Source organism: Octopus bimaculoides, chromosome 2 (assembly GCF_001194135.2).
Source record: "Octopus bimaculoides isolate UCB-OBI-ISO-001 chromosome 2, ASM119413v2, whole genome shotgun sequence".
NCBI classification, from domain to species: domain Eukaryota; kingdom Metazoa; phylum Mollusca; class Cephalopoda; order Octopoda; family Octopodidae; genus Octopus; species Octopus bimaculoides.
Window position 1 is genome coordinate 93,714,975 of NC_068982.1, and position 19,712 is coordinate 93,734,686.

The window sequence follows — 19,712 nt, forward strand, 5'->3', positions numbered from 1 at the left end:
CTTTCTCTCTCTTTCTCTCTTTCTCTCTCTCTCTCTCTCTCTAATGTGTTGCAGCTTCTGATATATATATATAAAATTTAAATAATTTGATTCAGCTGCAGGATTCTCACAGAAACCCAGCTCATTCAGGCTTAGATTACTGAATGGAGAAATACAGGAAGTTCATACATACATATGATTGAGCTGTTTTTATATAGATATGGAAAATTCTGTCTGTTTGTGGAGTTGTTAGCTTACTCCTCCCACATAGTTTTATAGATTTTGATGAAACTTGACACGTGAGTAGAACTCATTTCTGGAAACCGCATAGCATACTCAGATTGTTGGAAAAAAAAATCAATAATAGGGCCCCTGGAAGGAATCCTTATGTATATCCAATATAATTTATTTAAAAAAAACCAAGGGAAATAACACGTTCACCCCTGGAAGGGATCCTTATATATAGCCAAGGGAAATAACTCATTCATTTTCCTAAATTATTTGGTAAAAATGAAATTGAGTATGCTTATTTCTTAGTATTTGAACTGTTAGAACTATTTTCTCAATTTATCCAGTACAATCCTTAAACAAGTAAATAGTATTTTCCTAAACTATAGATCCACTTAATTCGGTTAGTGACTTATTCACGACTATACCAACACTAGTGCCCCTGAGAGTAATATTCTCTGGGAATGCACAGAACCCCTTTTCAGATTTATTTACTTTAAATTGTTTTTATCTCGTATCTGATTAGCCTGTTATGTAACATGCTTCATGATTTTAGTATACATACCTTATTCGTATTTCTTCATATGTTCTGTATACTCTGGGAATGCATTAAAGCCCTTTTCGGGGCTACTTTATTTGAATTCTTACTATCAGGTAACTAATTTCATGTTATTACATAACTGACTTCACAATTTGGCTATTTATAACTTATTAGGAATTTCTAAAAACAAGATCCTGTGTAAGACAGTTCGGTATTCTCTGTAAATGCACGAAAACCGTTTTAAGGGCTACATACTTTGTATTGTTGTTATTGGATTAGCAAAACAATTAAGAGAATGGAACCAAGGGGTAAGCCCTGCTTTCCTGGGAATTACCAGGTACGTCAGGTAGTACCTACACGCATGTGACATCAAGTGTATGTATGTATCTAGGAATGATAGATATAACACAAATTACATCTTACTATAGATATATCTATATACACATTGATATTAATCACACTCATGTATATATTTATATAATGTGAGTGTGTGTGTATTATAGATGTATGCGTAACGCTAACGTTTTTCCTGACACCAGCATCAAAAAAGTTGCCTCATCTCTTGTGAACCTAAGTGCTCCTCTCCAAGTAGTCTCCATTCACATATCAGTTTTATAATCATCACTTATACTCAATTTTATATAATCAATATTTTTTTTCTGTTGTCTCTGTGACACTGATGGCATCATGTGATAAATTTTTTATGAACTTTGTTAATGTTATGCAACAGAAGGCATTTGTAGTATGTTATATTTTTGTTTCAGAACATTTAGTGATCAAAGTGTAGGCTCCATTCTTCGTGGAATCCTACTGTTGCATATATGTTGAATGTAAGTTTTGTTAACACTTAAGTTTAGTTCTTTGACTGAAATAATCTCATGATCACGAGAAGGAAAACATTTCTTCTACAGTGACTTCATGCTTTTGGAAGTGTGTTGGAGATATTCATTGCCATAACTTACAACTTGTGTATAATTTTGGTATTGTTTGTTACTTAAGAAAAAGAATCATTTAAATCACTACATTTATGAAAAGGAATGATATCCTTTTTCTAAGGTTTAATTAAGTTATATTTGAAGCTTGTTTATTAATTAGGGTGATGTAATACTACTGGTGCTCTTGAAATTTTTTAAGCTTTGGTATAAACCTTATTTGTTCTTTAGGAATATCATTAGATATATCCTGTTTTTTTTCACTGTGTGTTTGCTATTGTCATAATCATCTTCCCAAGATACAACAGAAATAGACTAATATTTAAACAGCAACTTTAAGTATTAACCACATAATTAAACTAGTGCAATATTAAAAACAGCTCACCATGTGCTGAAATGTACATTTTTACAATGTCAATGGTGAAATAAGAATAGGATAAAGTCAGACATTTGTGGGATTCCTTCATGCTGAAGATAATTGAGGTATGTTTCCTAAAACTCACAGATAATTTTGAGTTAGTTTGTATATCCGAAGGCCTTATTGTGGAAGAGGCTCATTGCCAAAATAATTTTTCACATTTACTTGACAAATATTTGGATTGTTGTTATATTAGAATTGTAATTAAAGCAATTATATTTTTAGGAGTAATGAATAGAGATGCTTTTCTGTGACACAGTTTTAATATGCTTCAGTAATCAAATAGATCATATAATAATTTTAGCTCTTGTAATCTTACTTGGGAGGCTCAACATTGTTAGATAAGCCGTTGGATATGTATTTAGTAACTATTAGGTTGTCAAAGTTTTTGCGGTTTTTAACCTTTTTTAACTGTAAAATTTACAAGTGCTTCACTAGTCCTACTGACTTAGGTTCCTTTGATAGTAAATGTTAAATATCAAATAACAGCACTTTTAAACATAGAAGAAAACAGTAAGGGAATTGACTTAACAAATGTTCCTGCCTCTGCATCCAAGTCCCTTCTCATTTATCTTGGGATGGTAATTAGGGATGAATTGTCTCCCTTCAATTATTAACAATATTTCTGTGTTTTCTGGTTTTTATTTCTGTCTTTATTGGGTGCCTTGCAACTGTGGCTTAATGCTAACCAAGTTTTTGACTGCAAAAGAACAAAAGAAAATGTAGCTTGAACAATTACACTTAATGATCTTTAGGCACCTGTTATGAATCCAAGAATCTTAAAAGATAATTCCTTTTCTGTGTGTGTGTTTGGCAGTTAGCAGTTTGTGATCTGTTGGAATTGAAATTTTTGCAATTTTTTTTACTTATCACTTTTAAGTTTTTAGTCTCACTAAGTTTTCTCTCTCTATATATAAATGTGCTTCTGCCATATTAACCATTGCCAAAGTTTCTGCAACTGGAGTACTTTTGACAATTCTAATGACTTTAGATTGCCAATCAATGGGCATAAAATTACTTGTCATCAACCACGAAGGTAATGTAGCTTCCTTGTAATACCCCATCTTTTTGATTAATGGGGTAAAAGGCATCACTATGCAAATATTGCTAATTCTTGAATAACTATTTGAGATTTTTTCCCATTGCTTTATTTATTGTATTATTAACTTATCTAATGTACTCTACACTTTCCTGTTTTAGAAAGGAACTTCATCCCAACGTTATAACTAAACTCTAGTCTTGTTTCTGTAACTAATCAATTTAGTTGATCTTTCACTTAATTTCTGTAATCTCTGTTGATATTTTTATCTTTTCAATTTATTTTTCATTGGTGTATATATATTTTAATTGCTTTAGATAATTACCTTGTCCCAAGTTTTATACCCTCCTCATTTGTTTTAATATCTAATCCAATGAATGAACTGGAAGTAATTTATGATGCCAGTCTGACTCGGCTCTGAAAGTTCTTTGAACTTGCAAAGTTGAAGTCAACATGAACAATAATAATACCTTGCAGTTTGTTTTGACAGTGCTATGGAAATGTTGAAAGACCATATTTTGAAGCTACTCCTCAAGCATGGCTGTGTGGCTTTAGAAGTTTACTTTCCAACCACATGATTTTGTGTTCAGTCTCCTTGCATGATGCATTGAGCAAGTTTCTTCTATAGCCCAAGGCCAGCCGAAGTGGATTTGGTAGAGGGAACTTGAAAGCTCTTTGTGAGTGTGTGTGTGTTTTTATATCTCTTTGTCTTCACATCCTGTGATAGTTGTAAATGAGCATCATCTTCATACAAGTGAGATCCTTAATTCCCAACCTTACATGAAAACATTTTCCACTATGGGGAAATGCCCCTTGTTTGGAAACAGGTGAGGCTTAGCAACAGGAAGAGCATCCAGCCACAGAAAATCTGCCTTAACATATTCTGTCAGATCCATAGTAGCATGGAAAAGTGTTAAAATGTCACGAAATATTCAATATGTTTGAGTAAATGAGAAGAAGAATGCATGTTTAGATGGGAGATGCAAGAGGTGAGAAATGTAGATTTCACACTATACAACATATTGTCTACTTTCAAGATATAAAATACAAGTGCCAGAAAGTACAGTTAAAATTTCTGGATATTTTTATTTGATGAAAAAAAAGTTGCACATCACACTGGAAAGAATTCTAAGTGCACGCAAGGAGATATTTAAGAAAAAAACCAAAAAGTCTCTGAGTTTGACCTTACCTTAATGTTACTTGCATATAAGTTTTTAACCAGAAGAATATTTTGGCATGAAGCCTAGTTTGTTCAGCAGTGAAAAGATTGGTACCATGATGTCGTGTTAAAATCTTGTCATTTTGGTATGACTACACTTAATCAAATTGAGGCAGGCTGTAGTTATATAATAAAGCATATTTGGCAGGAAGAATATCCCTGCATTATATGACCGTGTTCCTAGCTGACGTCGCAGCACACTTGATGTTTTTTTTCCTTGAGTACCAGTTGCCATAAAAATAAGGTTATTGTCTTGTGTTTATTGGAGAGCAGCCTTGTCTTGTGATTGCCACAAGAAGAAAACAACTTGATGGTCCACTGCGATACATGTGGGAGAATCAGTTCTAATACTAGTTAACATCTTTATCCTGAACACCTTGTTATGTCTCTGCTATCCAAGTAGCAGTGAATAAATCCAGCTTTTAGTCCAACTTTGAAGTTGTCTTTGCTTTGTCCAAATCAATATTTGAAGAGAAAATATTACATTTTCTTCCACATTTATTAAGTATTTGTTCTAACTTATGGTGTTACCTGCTCTGCTTGCTACTTTTTAATAGTTTGTCCTTGTTTTGGAAGCACAATCATTTAGAAATAGATTTTTGTTTAGATCTTCTATATCTTTTTCTTGTAGTTTGATGCTGTCCAACATTATCATCTATTGGGATTTCTGGTTCAAATTTCATAGTATTCTCTTTGTAAGTAGATACGCTTTAAGTATCATTACACCAGTTTTGTAGGATAAGTTCATCTTCTGAAGAACTTTCATGTGCTTCAGGATTGTATACTAAACAGGATGGATGCACTCTTATAAGTGTGTCTCCTTGTTTGATGAGCACTTATTTATACTTCAGTCCTATGAGAATTTCTGGTCTAAACCATCTATTACTTATTTCTTTGATAGACAACCATATTTTTGTAAAGTTAGGACAAGTGCCCTGCTAATTTGGTTTTTGAAGTGTGTCTTTCTCTGTAAGATTCACACTCTATGAGTGCTTTTCTAGCAATATGCACAACATTCAAATTACTTGTTACAATAGGGAAAACTATCAAAAGTAAGAAGTTTGTTATTTAGAAAGGAAAATGGGTTGAAATTTCTAAAGGCTTGTTGATTTAGACTATAACCATGAACACTGAAGAGCATTTTTGTTACTTATGACCTTTTAAAGTGACACCAAGTCTTCATTTGCCTCACTTTCTCCCAGAATGCCATTTGTTCATTCAGCTGCATATTACATTAAAATGGCTCTAAAACCTTTGATGCAACTTGGGAACTCAGTCAAGCCAGACAGTCCTTTTTTGGTGCCATGTGCTTAGACCCTGATCAATAACTAATCCTTCCTCTCATCATCAATTTGACCACTTCGCACTTATTTGCAAATATTTTTGCTTTGCTATCTTTATTCAAATTATTCTCACTCTAATCAAAATTCAGCAAGTTTCCTGAGATCCTGCAATCAAGTAAATAGCCATTATTTAACAAATGATTTATCAAATAAGGGCAAATTCTCTCATATGTTCTAATATGTTTGACCAGTACTTGTTTTTCTAAACCATTAACTGCACCAGGACCTGTCTGTCTTTCAGTCATATTTCTTTTGTGTTACACATGGTCACCATTATGACATCTGGTGTTTTGAAGCTCTTCTAGTCTTTTCAAAAGACTTACTTTTGAAGTAGGTTTTCCTAGAGCATTCATCTCGTTCAAATTGTCCATGAGTCTGAGTTGTAGAGATTCTGTGCAAAGCCAGTTGCTGATTAACCAACATATATGCTAGACTTGAATTTTTTTACACACCTAACTAGTTAGATGTATGTAAAGTTCCTAATTCAAAACAGTTCCAAGAAGTTTACCATCTCTGTGACTCAGTTACTATTTATCTCCAAAGAATTCAGTGATGTTTAATCATATCATTACCTGAGGGGTTTTACACTGTATTAGTTCTGACAATCACATTTAGATCTTAGTTGTCAAACATTTTCTTATTGTCAATTAGAAAATTCTTTGATGAACCATCGTATGATGAAAACCAGTGCTTAAAAAGTTGCACTGGAGATTACATATGATGCATCCGTTGTCAAGAATCTTCACAGCCACACTGTATTTGGTTGCATGATTTATCAGATGATGGATTTTATGTCCATGCATTTTCTTTAGGTCCATAGCTGCAGTCTCATTGGAAACAGTTGTCAATGAGAAACCCACTACTAGAATCTGCTACTGTTTCCTTCTTAATCTTAATGTTCCTTGAATATTGTCATAGAATTATTTTCAGTCACGAATATGAGTTGCATAGTCATTACTTTGAATGTCAAACCACTTACTGTTTCTCATTCTCTGCTGTCATATTTGCTCTTTGAAAACTTCTGAATGTAAGTACATGTTTAAGAAGCAATATTTTTGAATTTTTCAGTTGTGCAATTATTTTGTCAAATTCTATCAAATAGTCTGCTTTTGAGATATCTGATAGTCAAATATGGTTAAAACCTGAATATTGTTTGAGCTTTAGATAACTTGCCTAATTTGTCATAGTTTTGTATGGTCATTTAAAATTTTTCTGGATTCATTTTCGAATGCCTTCTTTGGCATTGCTTGTCATGGACAGAAATAATGTAACTACTAATTTCTTCTCAACCTTGTATGCTGCATCCCAGTACATCATCTCTTTCCCATGGTCTTTATTTTTTTTAGGCACTAAAGGCAAAGGGTTAATGTTTCTTGTCATTTTGTTAACTATGTTCTACTATTAATGTTAAACACAGAAAATATATTCTCAATTTACTATGTAACTATATAAAATTTTCAGCAAACAGTTTTGTTATAATGTCACCGGAAACTTACCCAAAACGCATTTTGTTTGATGTATGTCTTGTAATGTTTGTTCTACACCAGAGCAACTTATCTCAACAAAATATAGCTGCCACCAAAATGTAAGCAATACTCAAAAACAGAATGATCTCTTTCTCAAATATAATGTGCAGTAATCTAAAACCATACAGAAAAATAAAACAAAATAAAAAGGAAATATATGTGTGCATGTGTGTGCTTATTAATATTAAATGCTTTTAATTTTTGTCTAATTTCAGGCATGTATTGATGACAAAATTGACATGGTGAAGTTTCTTGTTGAAAATGGTGCTGATGTTGATGTCTGTGATAATGAAGGCTGGACACCTCTTCATGCTACAGCTTCTTGTGGCTTTACTGACATAGCACAGTAAGTTACTTTATCTACATCACTTAAGTAAATTGAAGTTTACATTGAGTTTAAATTGCTGAACTGCAGTCATATTCAATAACCTTTTCCAAATGTACTACAGTCAAAAGAGCATCTGGTTATAGGATTTTATCTGATCAATGCAAGCATGAAAAATCTAACATTAAAATCATGATTGAATTCTACCACTGGTTGTGTGGATATAAAATGGGTAGAAAGAAAAAGAGAAAATCATTTTCCCCCTTCATATATGTTTCAGCAAGTTGTTAAACTTAGCTTATATTAAAGCATAACAGAGTAGATTATCTCATTGATTTTACTTATATTTTGTCTTGATGCTTTATAGTGAACTGCAGTTTGGTTTCATTTGTGCTTTTCTTTTCATTGTTCTTTTCCATTTGTCCATTAATAACTAACCAGTTGATCAACATGTTGGAACATGAGTTTCTTCGTGGCATTGATTTGTATAAGTTTGTCAATATTTTATGTTATTTCTTTTGGTTTTTCATATTGTTGTCTTTTTATCAATATTTTTCCTTCAATAATGCTTTAAGCAAATTTATAAAATTGTTAACACATAAATATTCGACTGGTTTAAATCATGAGATGTATGTCTTTTTTTTGTTTTTTTTTCAAATATATCAAATCGTTGTCATTTTTCTTTTTATAAGTATCAAGGTCATGAGATTAACATCAATCTACTGCTTTGCTAATGAAAGATTAATGTTGTCACACATACACTGCAATGTTACATAATAGAAGAGAACTGGCATAAAATGTAACCATATATAGCATTGGTTAGAGAGTTAGCACAGTTATAGTAAATGTAAAACAATCAGAATATACTGACCACCTGCATATTTAAATTGTCTTGTTATATGGTCTTGATTACTAACTGCAATGTCTTATTTGCTGTTGTTTGTTTTTATATCTAGCAGGAATTCTTAGACATATTCTTGGAAATCTCATCATGAATAAATATGTAGTGAAAAGGGATCTTGATGCTTTTAGTTGATATTGTATATCCTCTTATTGTTAGATTCATTGAACGTGGTATTAAATAAATGGCTTTTTATTTTGAATTTGAATCCTCTTTGAACAAAGGCAACATTTTAAAATTAAGTTAGGTTTGTTTATTGACAAGTACTGAAAAAGTTTCAAAAATGATAACTTAAAATGGACTTTTTTACTTCCAAGAGAAAATGCCAAAATTGTTTTTAATTTTAAAGCCATTTTTGAATTCAAGTAAAAAAAAAACATTTTTTTCTCTTTTTTTTTTTTTGAAAATTGCTAGATATGGCAAAGTGTTGTGCAGTGTCAGTTAAAAATGTCAGTGGTTCAAGCAGTGCTGTATTGACAAACTAGATTGAACCACCTAGCTGTGGCTTGTATTGCACTGTTTTCAGGAGTAGTTGTGCTGGTTTGTAGTGTTCAGTTCAGGTACTCTTTGGATAAGGTCATGGGAGACTACATTTGATTGACTTTTTTCATTTATTAGATCTGGTATCTAGTTTTGGTTACAAGCTGCTTGTAATGACTGGTTGATGTACAACTCTACAAAGACATCACCCATTCAGCATGAGCTGACTGTATTATTCAACTTAAAGGAAATCTGTGATGCCTTCCTGACACTTGTGCTGGTGGCACGTGAAAAGTTATTCGAGCGAGATCGTTGCCAGTGCTGCTGGACTGGCTCCTGTGCAGGTGGCACGTAAAATACACCATTTTGAGCGTGGCCGTTGCCAGTACCGCCTGACTGGCCTTCGTGCGGGTGACATGTAAAAGCACCCACTACACCCTCGGAGTGGTTGGCGTTAGGAAGGGCATCCAGCTGTAGAAACTCTGCCAAATCAGATTGGAGCCTGGTGTAGCCATCTGGTTCACTAGTCCTCAGTCAAATCGTCCAACCCATGCTAGCATGGAAAGTGGATGTTAAACGATGATGATGATGATGATGATGGTTTGTATTAAAAAATCAGAGGTCAGTCGAGTTTCAAAAGTGTTTATGAACAATTTATAGATATACTTGATGGCAGCATTTATACATCTCAGTAAAACCACTGGAGGATGCATCATTAATCCTTTTTTTCATCATAATACATTCTTTATCTTGCCTCTATACAAACTATGTCTGTAATGTTTCATTTATTCTTAAAATCAGTTGTGATAGCCAAAGAGAGGACTTAACTCATACATAAAACCAAACTACTAAACCTTTTTGAATTGTGAAAAATTGTAATTTAAACTTGGGAAATTTACAATTGACTATATTTCCTGCTTGTGATTTTGATATTCCCTACATGTCTTTCACCTGTTATAGGTTCAGTGTATATGTATTATTTTGTTTTACATAAAATCCTAAGTCCCAGGATATATAAAATCCTAAGTCCCTGTGTATTAGTAATGTGAATAAGGTTATAAGCTCTCATCTTTCTTAATCCTCAAATTTGCGATTTCTGACCATATTTAATATGAGGAGAGTTTGTTCTGGTAACTTGATTTTCTTTTAATGCATACACGAAAATGAAATAAAACTTTCAGCAGTTAAGTGAGGAAATTGACAATTTATATTTGTTTAACTTTTTTGAAAGCCTATCTTCATTATTTCATATTTCTTGGGTGATGCTATGACATTTTTATTCTATTTTATTTTATTTTAAAGTCAGGGAAGGAAGGACTGCATTTATTACAATTTGTTGTTTTTGAGGATCTTTGAGACAAGTTGGCAGGAGAAATTTATCCTCAAACTGAAAACCAGGTTGGAATGCTTGCAATAGATTAAACTCTACTAAAGGCATCCAATGAGCAAATGGTGGTGTTAAACCAAGTGATGGATTAACACTTATTCAAGAACTCGGAACACTGTGTTGGAAAATAAAATGCTGCAAAACATCTTGTCTGATGCTAACAATTCTTCCAGTCCACTGCCCTTGACTGATATTTCATTTTATTGATTTCAAAAGTACGAAAGACAAAGTTGATTCAAACTCAGAGTATAGTGAATCAGCAAAAACAACAAAGGCATTTTGTTCCATGTTCCAATAGTAGTTAGGATAACTGTACAAATCAACCTTACATTTGTAATTTAATTAAACTGTGTTGTAATTGGTATATTCTGCTTGTCTTCAGTTATATATTTCTCTATGCTGCTCAATATTCAGTTTTCTTATCTCTACAGCCATTCATTACCATTGGAGAGGAGTTTTTATTTCGTTTCTCTTGCTCTGATAAGATGGATAATTTTAGCAAGCTTTACAGTTTGTTCTGTGTGTGTGTGTGTCTACATGCAAACTAGGATATCATACATCTTGCCTCTTTTTAACAGAACGGGTGACTACCCCTTCTGCTCACACTATTATTTGAACATCTGTCTCATCTAACTTACAACTCTTATCAATAAAATATGCTAATGACTGATGTACAAGTTAGCGTTAAGTTGCATTATAATTTTATCCATTTGTAATTGTTTAACCTGAAGAAAGTATGAAAATGTTGAAATCTTAGCTTTTATTTGTTTATCAAATTGAAAAAAACAATTATTACAAGATGTATGCAGATACATTTAATAAATTGAACTTCAAGCGAGACGAAAAGAGTTTTTCTGAATAGTATATATTTTTTCCAAGATAGCATAATTGCAATTACATGATTGTGTTATCCTGCTAATATTAGTAAGGAATAGTTAGAAGAATGTCCAACCATTGTCTTCTATGTAGAGATATAATAATAAAGCTGTAAGAAATTTGAACTGAAGAGAATGTGCCCTTTGGTTTACAAAACATTCAGTCTATTACCTTTGAGATGCAGTAAGGCCTTAAATTGTTTCTCAGTATAGTAGTTACTTCAGTATATTCAGAAAGTGCAATTAACCTACTAGGAAATTTCTATTTATAATCTTTGTATTTTGCTGCATAATCTATACTTTAAAATACCTATTCTCAACCAGGGTTCATATTGCCTTTAGTGATCTGTATAAAATTTTGCTTTTAAAATTTAAGTGCATTAAATTGCTTATACTTCTACAATCCACAAAATATTTCAATTGTTTTTATACAATTCTTAATAGTTTTTAATTATTAAAATACACTAGGATTTTTATTATGTGCATTGAATGGCTATAGAGGTCCAGTGAAGTAAAATAATAATCTAAGGGGTCCATAGGCAAAAAGAAAAAGAAAATGGCTGAGAACCATTGCTTTAAATGAAATAGTTTGCCATCTGATAACTGACAAGACTATGTTAGTATTGGTATTATTGTTACTTGGTTGTCCCTGATTGAATAGATCTACCTTTGATAAATGTCTTGTCTTCCTTGAAAATGTGTGACCCTAACGCTATATCAGAAATAAATTTTATAGGAGGCAAAGTTTTGGGTTTTCCAGATTTAACTTTAACGGGTTCACCCTCCTTTACACTATAGAAATCATATATATCCACTCAATATTTTCTTACCTTCAACCGCAGAAAGCAGTTTTATATATCAATCAACCATTTTTGTGATATATCAAGCTTGGGATAACGTGACTTGCAGAAAATACTTTCTAATTTTTAATAGATATTTAACATCATTATTGGAATAACGATGGAATTTAGTTTTGCAGTCAAAGAGTTAACATGTACTTTAATCATTAGTTGGCACAGCCCTTTTTTTTGTCTTTTATGGTACCTCAAGGAAATTATTAGGAATAGTGAGGATATGGTTTTAAATTCTTGTGTATCATCATCTCAAATGTTTTTACAACTGATCATCTGAAAGTCAGATATTGTCAGTTCTAACAAGAATGTCCATGCATCTGTATTCCTGATATGTATGCTTGATTTGAATTGAACTTTTAACAAAAAGCTGATAATTAACTTGTTAAAGCTGTAACAATGTTGTAAAACAAAATTTTAGTGGATATTTGGTTCATTTTCTTATCTTTTTCAAATGAAAATTTCCAGTTTCGTTTTTGATGTTGTTGAACATGTATTCTGACCACTGACAAGTTTAGTTTTAAACTGTCTAGATTCTGGTAATTGACTACAGTAGAGATGGGTAGTTATTTTTGGTCAGAGCATGACGGTTGGTGTTCGTCTTCATTTTTTATTGATGGGCAAACTGGCAGAGTTTGGACAAAATGTTTTGTTTCTTCTTTTTTTTTTTCTTTTTTACCTCTGAGCTCAATTCCCACTGGGATCAACTTTTCATTTCATCTTTTGAGGGTCAATAAAATAAAGTACTGGGGTTATTGAAGAGGCATATCCCAGCATGTGGTTGTTGCAGCCCTCTCTGGGTATATGGTGGAGTTTTTTCCTCTTTCATTGTCTAGGCTGAGTGAGAGAAATAATGGTTTTAGGATGCTGTTGTGTTCAGGGCTGTTGTATATGTATCTGGATGTTTGAGGTAATTTTTTATGTTGTAGTATGGATTTTTAGGGTTGAAGTTAGATATATCAACAAATGAAGCATCTTCCATATGCAGGTGGTCTTTCCTTTTTTTTTTCTTTTCAATTTTTGTTTTTGTGTATGTAATCTATGGGCGTGATGTTATATAGCGACTACATTGTTTTGTGTTCTCTCTAGTATAGGTTTGGCGCACAGAAATTAGTAAGGCCCTGGTAGAGCTAACATAATCTTTGATTAATATACCGTTTGTACATAGTATTCTTGTTGTTTCCTACTGTTGGCTAAATGTGGTACCAATGAGTGTTCTCAGTATGTTTGTGCATTATTTTACTTCATTTACTGTTTTCACATAAGCTATGGTGTTGTGTGTAACCCTTAATATTTTCTGTCTTCTGTGTCTAGGGTATGTTTGTTTTCTCATGTTGCTGGTAAGAAAAGGGATACAGTGAATTTTAGTAGATGCTATTTTGTTGTTTGAAGCTGCAGGTTTCTAAGGTTCAAATAGTTATATAACTGTGTCTAGTGAGTAGTAAGGAGATGTATCATGTTATCTGCATATGAGGTGTGTATATATTTTGGGGAAGGTGTGGGAAAACCATGTAAAGAAATAAAGACTGAAAAATTTGGTGAGAAATGCAGACTTTTGTGGAAGTGCTAGTTGAGTGTTTTTGTACAATACATAGGCTCTGTGACCTTGACAAGTTTGCTAGCCAGCATTTTGTTTCTTTAACAGTTTGGGATTCAAGGTTTATGAATATAGTTTCCACAATATTCAATATTTTTTTTATTAAGTTTTTGTTAGATGATTGTTAGGAAATTTAGCTGCTAATTTTAGCAGACCATGTTATTGTGGAGAGGCACTTTGTTGACTCATCTTTCTGTGTCCAAACTCTTAACAAGACGTTAATTTATCAATATCTGTTGTGAATGTCTATTAAGTAGTTATTTCATTTGCCTATTAACTTTGCTACACTTGTCCTACTCCACAAAAGATGAAAAAATCATCTGTCTAATGATAGCTGATATAAATGTTGGTTGCTTTGTTGGTTGATTCCTCTAGTCATGCTTTACATCGTATAGAAAGTAAAAAAGAAAAAAAAAGGGGGGGGGGAATACAGTGAGTTAACATCAGGGTGAGGGTAGATATAAGGTTTGGTGATATAAAAGGAGTAAAGGAATGACACACACATACACAATGGGCTGAAGAGAAGAGGTAGTAGATGAGAGTAATTAAGGGAGGAGTTATTCAAATGAGAAACTTGTTTTAATTTGAAGATAAGTATTTTTATTTGGAAAATTAGTATTCATTTAAGTACCAAGAAATTACAATTATCATGTCAGTCATAATTCCTGATACTACCCACAGTAGCAAAAACATAGTTACATGATGTTGCTAATTGATAGTTAGCTAATGAATACAGATTTATTGAAATCAGTTATCCCCTTATTTGATAGGTATTCTTTTAGAGAAGATGCAGAGTCGGTTAGATATTCAGTTAACCTTCGTTTGTGAATTGCATGTAAAAATGTGGGGTTGCTTTCAAACTTTGATGTGGTCTATTTTAATCTTGTTTTAGTAGGTTTCAGTCATAGGATTTGCCTCACAGATTTGAATCCTATTAGAAAATGTACTAAATTGTTAAATTAGTGATTAATTTTTCTAAAACTGAGTTGTCTTTAAAGTTTTAGTGTTTTACAGTAATACTAATTGGCATTATTATTATATTACTGCACAATGCAATTGTACCATCCTGTTATTATTAATACTAACATATAGTCAGTTTTACAGCAGTTTGTTAGTGAATAATATGAAACAATAATACATCAGCATTCATTGTTATCAGGTTTTTGCTCTTTTGTATAGCATTATTGCACACCAAAATAAAAGCATGAGCAATTTCACCCTTAAACAGTAATTGTTTTGAAACTCATTTAGTCAACATTGTCTTTTAAAATAAGAGATTGAAACATTTATTTAGCCATAATGTATGCTTTTGAAGCATTATCTCCTAATTGAATTAGAATCAATTCATGTATTTAAGCAGTTTGTAATTACAGCCTACAAAATGTAGCATTCTCACAGCTCACTGTTTTTACACTCATCACCTTGAAATAATCTGAACTGAGTAATTTGTCTAAAGTGAATATATTTGTCTTAGAACAATATATATTTTGCCAAATTTTCTGAGATATTTTAAGACTTTTCAGAGATGGTATAAGAATATATTTCTATGATAAACATAATATTTGAATAAACTATATTAATGTATTTCTGTGTTATGTGCAGAAACATACAAGTACTATTTATGCATATGAAATAGTTTCAATAGATTTTCTGAAACAGAATTTAAGTGTCAACATTTCCCACCCAACAGTCATATAATAACATTGCTGTTAAGTACTTTTGAAAGATTAATGCTATTAAATATTTTGATAAAATCTTTTTTTCTAGATTGCTTGCCATGCATTACATAACCAAAACTAATAGTTTGCTCTCTGTTGTAGGCTTCATGTAAAGCTATTTTCTACTTTATCTGTTGGCTGTGATACTTAATTTAATCTGTTGAGCACTTATGCATTGCCTACAACATAAAATCTCTTATCACATCTCTAATAAATTTCAGTAATTTTTTTGATATTCATTAATGTCTTTGCAATAGTACTTCTGATTGTTTCTTTCAAACCAACTAGGCTATAGATCTTGATAGTACCCTTTTCAGTAATCTCAAATTCTTCAATCTCTCCTTTCCTCTCTTCTCTAGGAACATACCCTGATCTTTGGAAACAGGGTTGAGTATGAAAGGCAACCCTTCTTAGCTTACCAGCTACTGTTCTTTGGCATTTGACTTCCAATACTTCAAAGATGATGGAAAGAGCTGTTAAGAACAGCTTTCTCTCACACCATCAATTTCTTTGTTCCTCATACCACTAGCAAAGCTTTTAATCTACTCATATATTCACATACCAGAGGGTTACACCCTCAAGGAATTTGTTGAAAATGTTGTTGCCACCCTGATCATCAATAAAACTTTTAACTGTGTCTGGTACATGAATCTCATGTCATAACTGCTTATCTATCATTTCTTCTATCAGGTCATTAAGAATGAAATGTCCAATTTTGAACTGAAAGTTTATTTTATGCACTTAAATTATCAACACAATTTTGCCATTTTATTGGTAGCTTGTTTATGCTGGCAGCAAAGAATTCTGGAGAGCAAGAGGTGATGAAATCACAAAAGACTGCTTTTGCATCTTCTTCAGATTTGAAATTTTTACCTTGCAAAAAGTTGTCTAATGCCTGGAAAACATGATAGTCAGTTGGTGCAAAGTTTGGTGAATATGGTGGACGACAGAATATTTCCGTGTTTAGTTCCTATAGCTTGAGTAGTGTTCTTTGTGCAACATGTGGTCGAGCATTGTCTTACAAGAGAATTGGCCTGTCTCTGTTGACCAATCTCAGTTGTTTAATTGCAAGTTCACTCATTATTTCATCCAGTTGGTTGATGTATACTTCTGCTGTAATTGACTTACCATGTCTCCTGAAGCTGTAGTGGATGACACCAGTGCTGGACCACTAAACAGATATCATTAGCTTTTTTTGGCAAATATTCTTTTTGAGATTGTATTTTGGCACTTTGTCTCTATCCAACCACCATGCAGAATACTTGCTATTGTTGAAAAGAATCCATTTTTCATCACACATAATACGATGCAAAAATGGTTTGTTTTTATGCTGTGACATCAAAGAATGGCAAGTTCCAAGATGACATGTCATTTGATGCTTGTTCAGTTCGTGTGGTACCCACTTGTCCAGCTTTACCATGCTGATTTGTTTCAGATGGTCCAATACAGTTGGAATTGAAACATCAAACCTTGCTGTTAACTCACATGTAGTTTGAAATGTATCTGCTTCCACTACAATTTCCAGCTCATCATTATCCACTTTGGCCACAGGTCTACCATGGGGCTGATTTTCAGGAGTAAAGTCACCAGACTGGAACTTCTCAAACTATTGACGTACAGTGCGCTCATTCACCACATCTTCACCAATGATATCATTTGATGTTTCGAGCTGTCTGGGGTGCGTTGGTTCCAAGATGGAACTCGTATTCATAAACAACAGAAATTTTTGATCTATCCATGGGTTCACAAAAATTGATTTACAAGAGAAAACTCACAATATAATCAGACACCATGAATTGCATTTCAAAAAGTGATGTAACACTTCAGGGTTGGAAAACAAAGAATTTTGAGGATAAAACAAAGTTAATGACTGTCAAACTTGGTGCATCAGAAAATCAGACATTTCATTCTTTATCACCTGATATCACTACAGATATTTCTACCTCTTCAAGCTGGCTAATTTTCTGCCACTTTAATTAAACCACATGTGACTAACTTTCCATTCTTCATCTCATTGCCCACTCTCTTTCCAGTCTTCAAAATCAGCACATGCCCACTACATCCAGAATATTAGCTGTTTTGAGTTCCCCACTTGCACATGTTTCTCCTGCTCAGCCTATTGACTTGCACCACACAATTGAAGTGGTAGGTTAACAGGATCAATTGCACTGATCTTAGAGGGGCTACAAAGGCCATGTGCATAGCCCTTACTTCCTTACCAAACCAATAAGTGGAAAAAAAGTGTTCGACCATTGATTTAAACATATATTCCAATGCTCTAAAAGGTATTATAATCCATTCAACATCATATAACCTCCTTGACTCTAACACTCAATATATTTCATACAATAAATATGTATCGTTTACTTTCTCAAGTGTTCCTTGACAATATATCTATATATTCATCTGAAACACTGCAATTTATATAAATTCATAATGCTAGTACTGATAATGTGAAGTGCAGTATAGCAGTTTTAGGATCCAACAAAATCATAATTCATGGCCTTTCATTCTACACCTTTGAAGATCTTAAATTTCATCAGTGAACAAGTCATTTCTCCAATGTCAATATCCTCCACCCGGCTCCATAATTTCATGCAGCTAAACAAGATTATTTGTTAATGAAGGGGGAAAAAGCACTATAAAAATAAGTACCCAACACCCTTTTAATCATATTGACTTTAGCAAAGTTACTGCCCAGTCATAAACAATACTTAATATCACTACTAGTTAAGCACACCAAAGACTGGTGTGCAGTGTACCAACTCGGAAACTGTTAAAATCTTCATTGACATAACCTGTCAAATGAGATAGCATTCAACTCCTTGTCTTCTGTCCTTGTTAGGATATGCAGGGTCTTCTGTCACTTTACTCTGCATATGTAGCATCCTATGCCTTCTGACCTCACAGTTATATTTTCCTATGACTTCAGATATTTTGTCTCTTGACAGACATCAAATCTTATGCTCCCAACTTGGTGCAAACAAACTATTCAACATGTCTTTTGCACCCTCATATCCTCTGCATGCACATAAGTACACCTGTTCATGCAAGGTGGAATTAGAATATTAAGTTTCTCTGCCTTGCACAACCTCCATGTTTAACTGTTACATACATATCTGTATATTAGGCAAATGCCAAATACTCATACATTTGAAAATAGCTATGACATCCATGTGTTCACCAAACTCTAATTTGGATATCAGCATGCTCTCACCATCATACACTTTTCAAACAACCAGTCACTGCATGATTGAATACACACTGTATAATTTCGTGAAAACTAACATATCACTAGGTGCAATCTGGATGCGGATTGCTCTTAAGAGTTCTTTTGTCTAGCTAGATCTGTGCTGTGAATCTGCTTGCACAGAACTGACTAATGTATGCAACAACCAATGTTATTAATGTTTCAGATTGATTGAAGATTGTGTGAATGTACTCAAAGACAACATAGATGTTCCATATATTGTGATAAGTAGAGAGAGAAAAAAAACAGATTAATAACCTAAGTCTATACAATTTATAACTAGTCAGAAAAGCCTGTCATACAATCAGCTACATTTTGTATGATACTGACCATTATATTAATGAGAACTCTCTTAACTAATCTATTTATTCTGCTGTGATCAGAATTCTTTATATTATAAATACACAAACTAGTTATTGGTTTTGAAATTATTTCTTCCTTTGTACATCATTCAGATACTTGTTTTTATTATCTATGTTTCATCTTTGTTACCAAGTGTTTTTTTTTTTTTGTTTTAGTTTTTCTAAATTCTGCTTGCCCACTCTAATGGTATTTTAGTTTTACCTAACCCTTTGGCAAATAAACAAAATTGTTTTACCAGGGAAACTTTATTTTTATTTTATATTTCATTTTTGTTGCATGAATTGATTTTTAGAATTAACAAGGAAAAATAACCTATTGTTAAAGATTACACAATGAAAATAAGTGGTAGGTATAAAAAAAGTATATGAAAAGAAATATACCAACAGGTGCTAACATTTTTATCGTTTTGTTTTTTATATCTGCATTCCTTGCTGTATCTAAATATAAAAATAATGTATTGGTTTTATGAGTTAGCCAGCATTATGCAATAACTGAATGATTGTATAAACTTTTTAACACACTAGCATCATGCAAATATGAAAATTAAATTCCTGCAATGTAATTCTGGAAATCACTTAGTTGAAAGAATTTTCCCACTGAAAATTAATTCTATCTCCACACATGGCTTTGTAATATATTTACTTCTGTGCCCATTTCATTCTATATCCAGTACTATATGTTTCATCCATTTTATGTGATTTATCTAAATTTCTTTTCTCTCTTTCTCCCCCTCCCCCCTC

The 19,712-nt window shown here is 32.7% G+C and overlaps 1 protein-coding gene across 10 annotated transcripts in view; it reads left to right on the forward strand.

Moving 5' to 3' along the window:
• LOC106871763 (protein phosphatase 1 regulatory subunit 12A) overlaps positions 1-19,712 on the forward strand; it is a 216,364-nt gene that overhangs the window by 62,786 nt on the left and 133,866 nt on the right. For all 10 annotated transcript variants that reach the window (XM_052978463.1, XM_052978462.1, XM_052978465.1 and 7 more), the window contains exon 2: positions 7,441-7,571. In XM_052978463.1, coding sequence (XP_052834423.1) covers positions 7,441-7,571 — 131 coding nt within the window. The remainder of the gene's footprint in view (positions 1-7,440; positions 7,572-19,712) is intronic.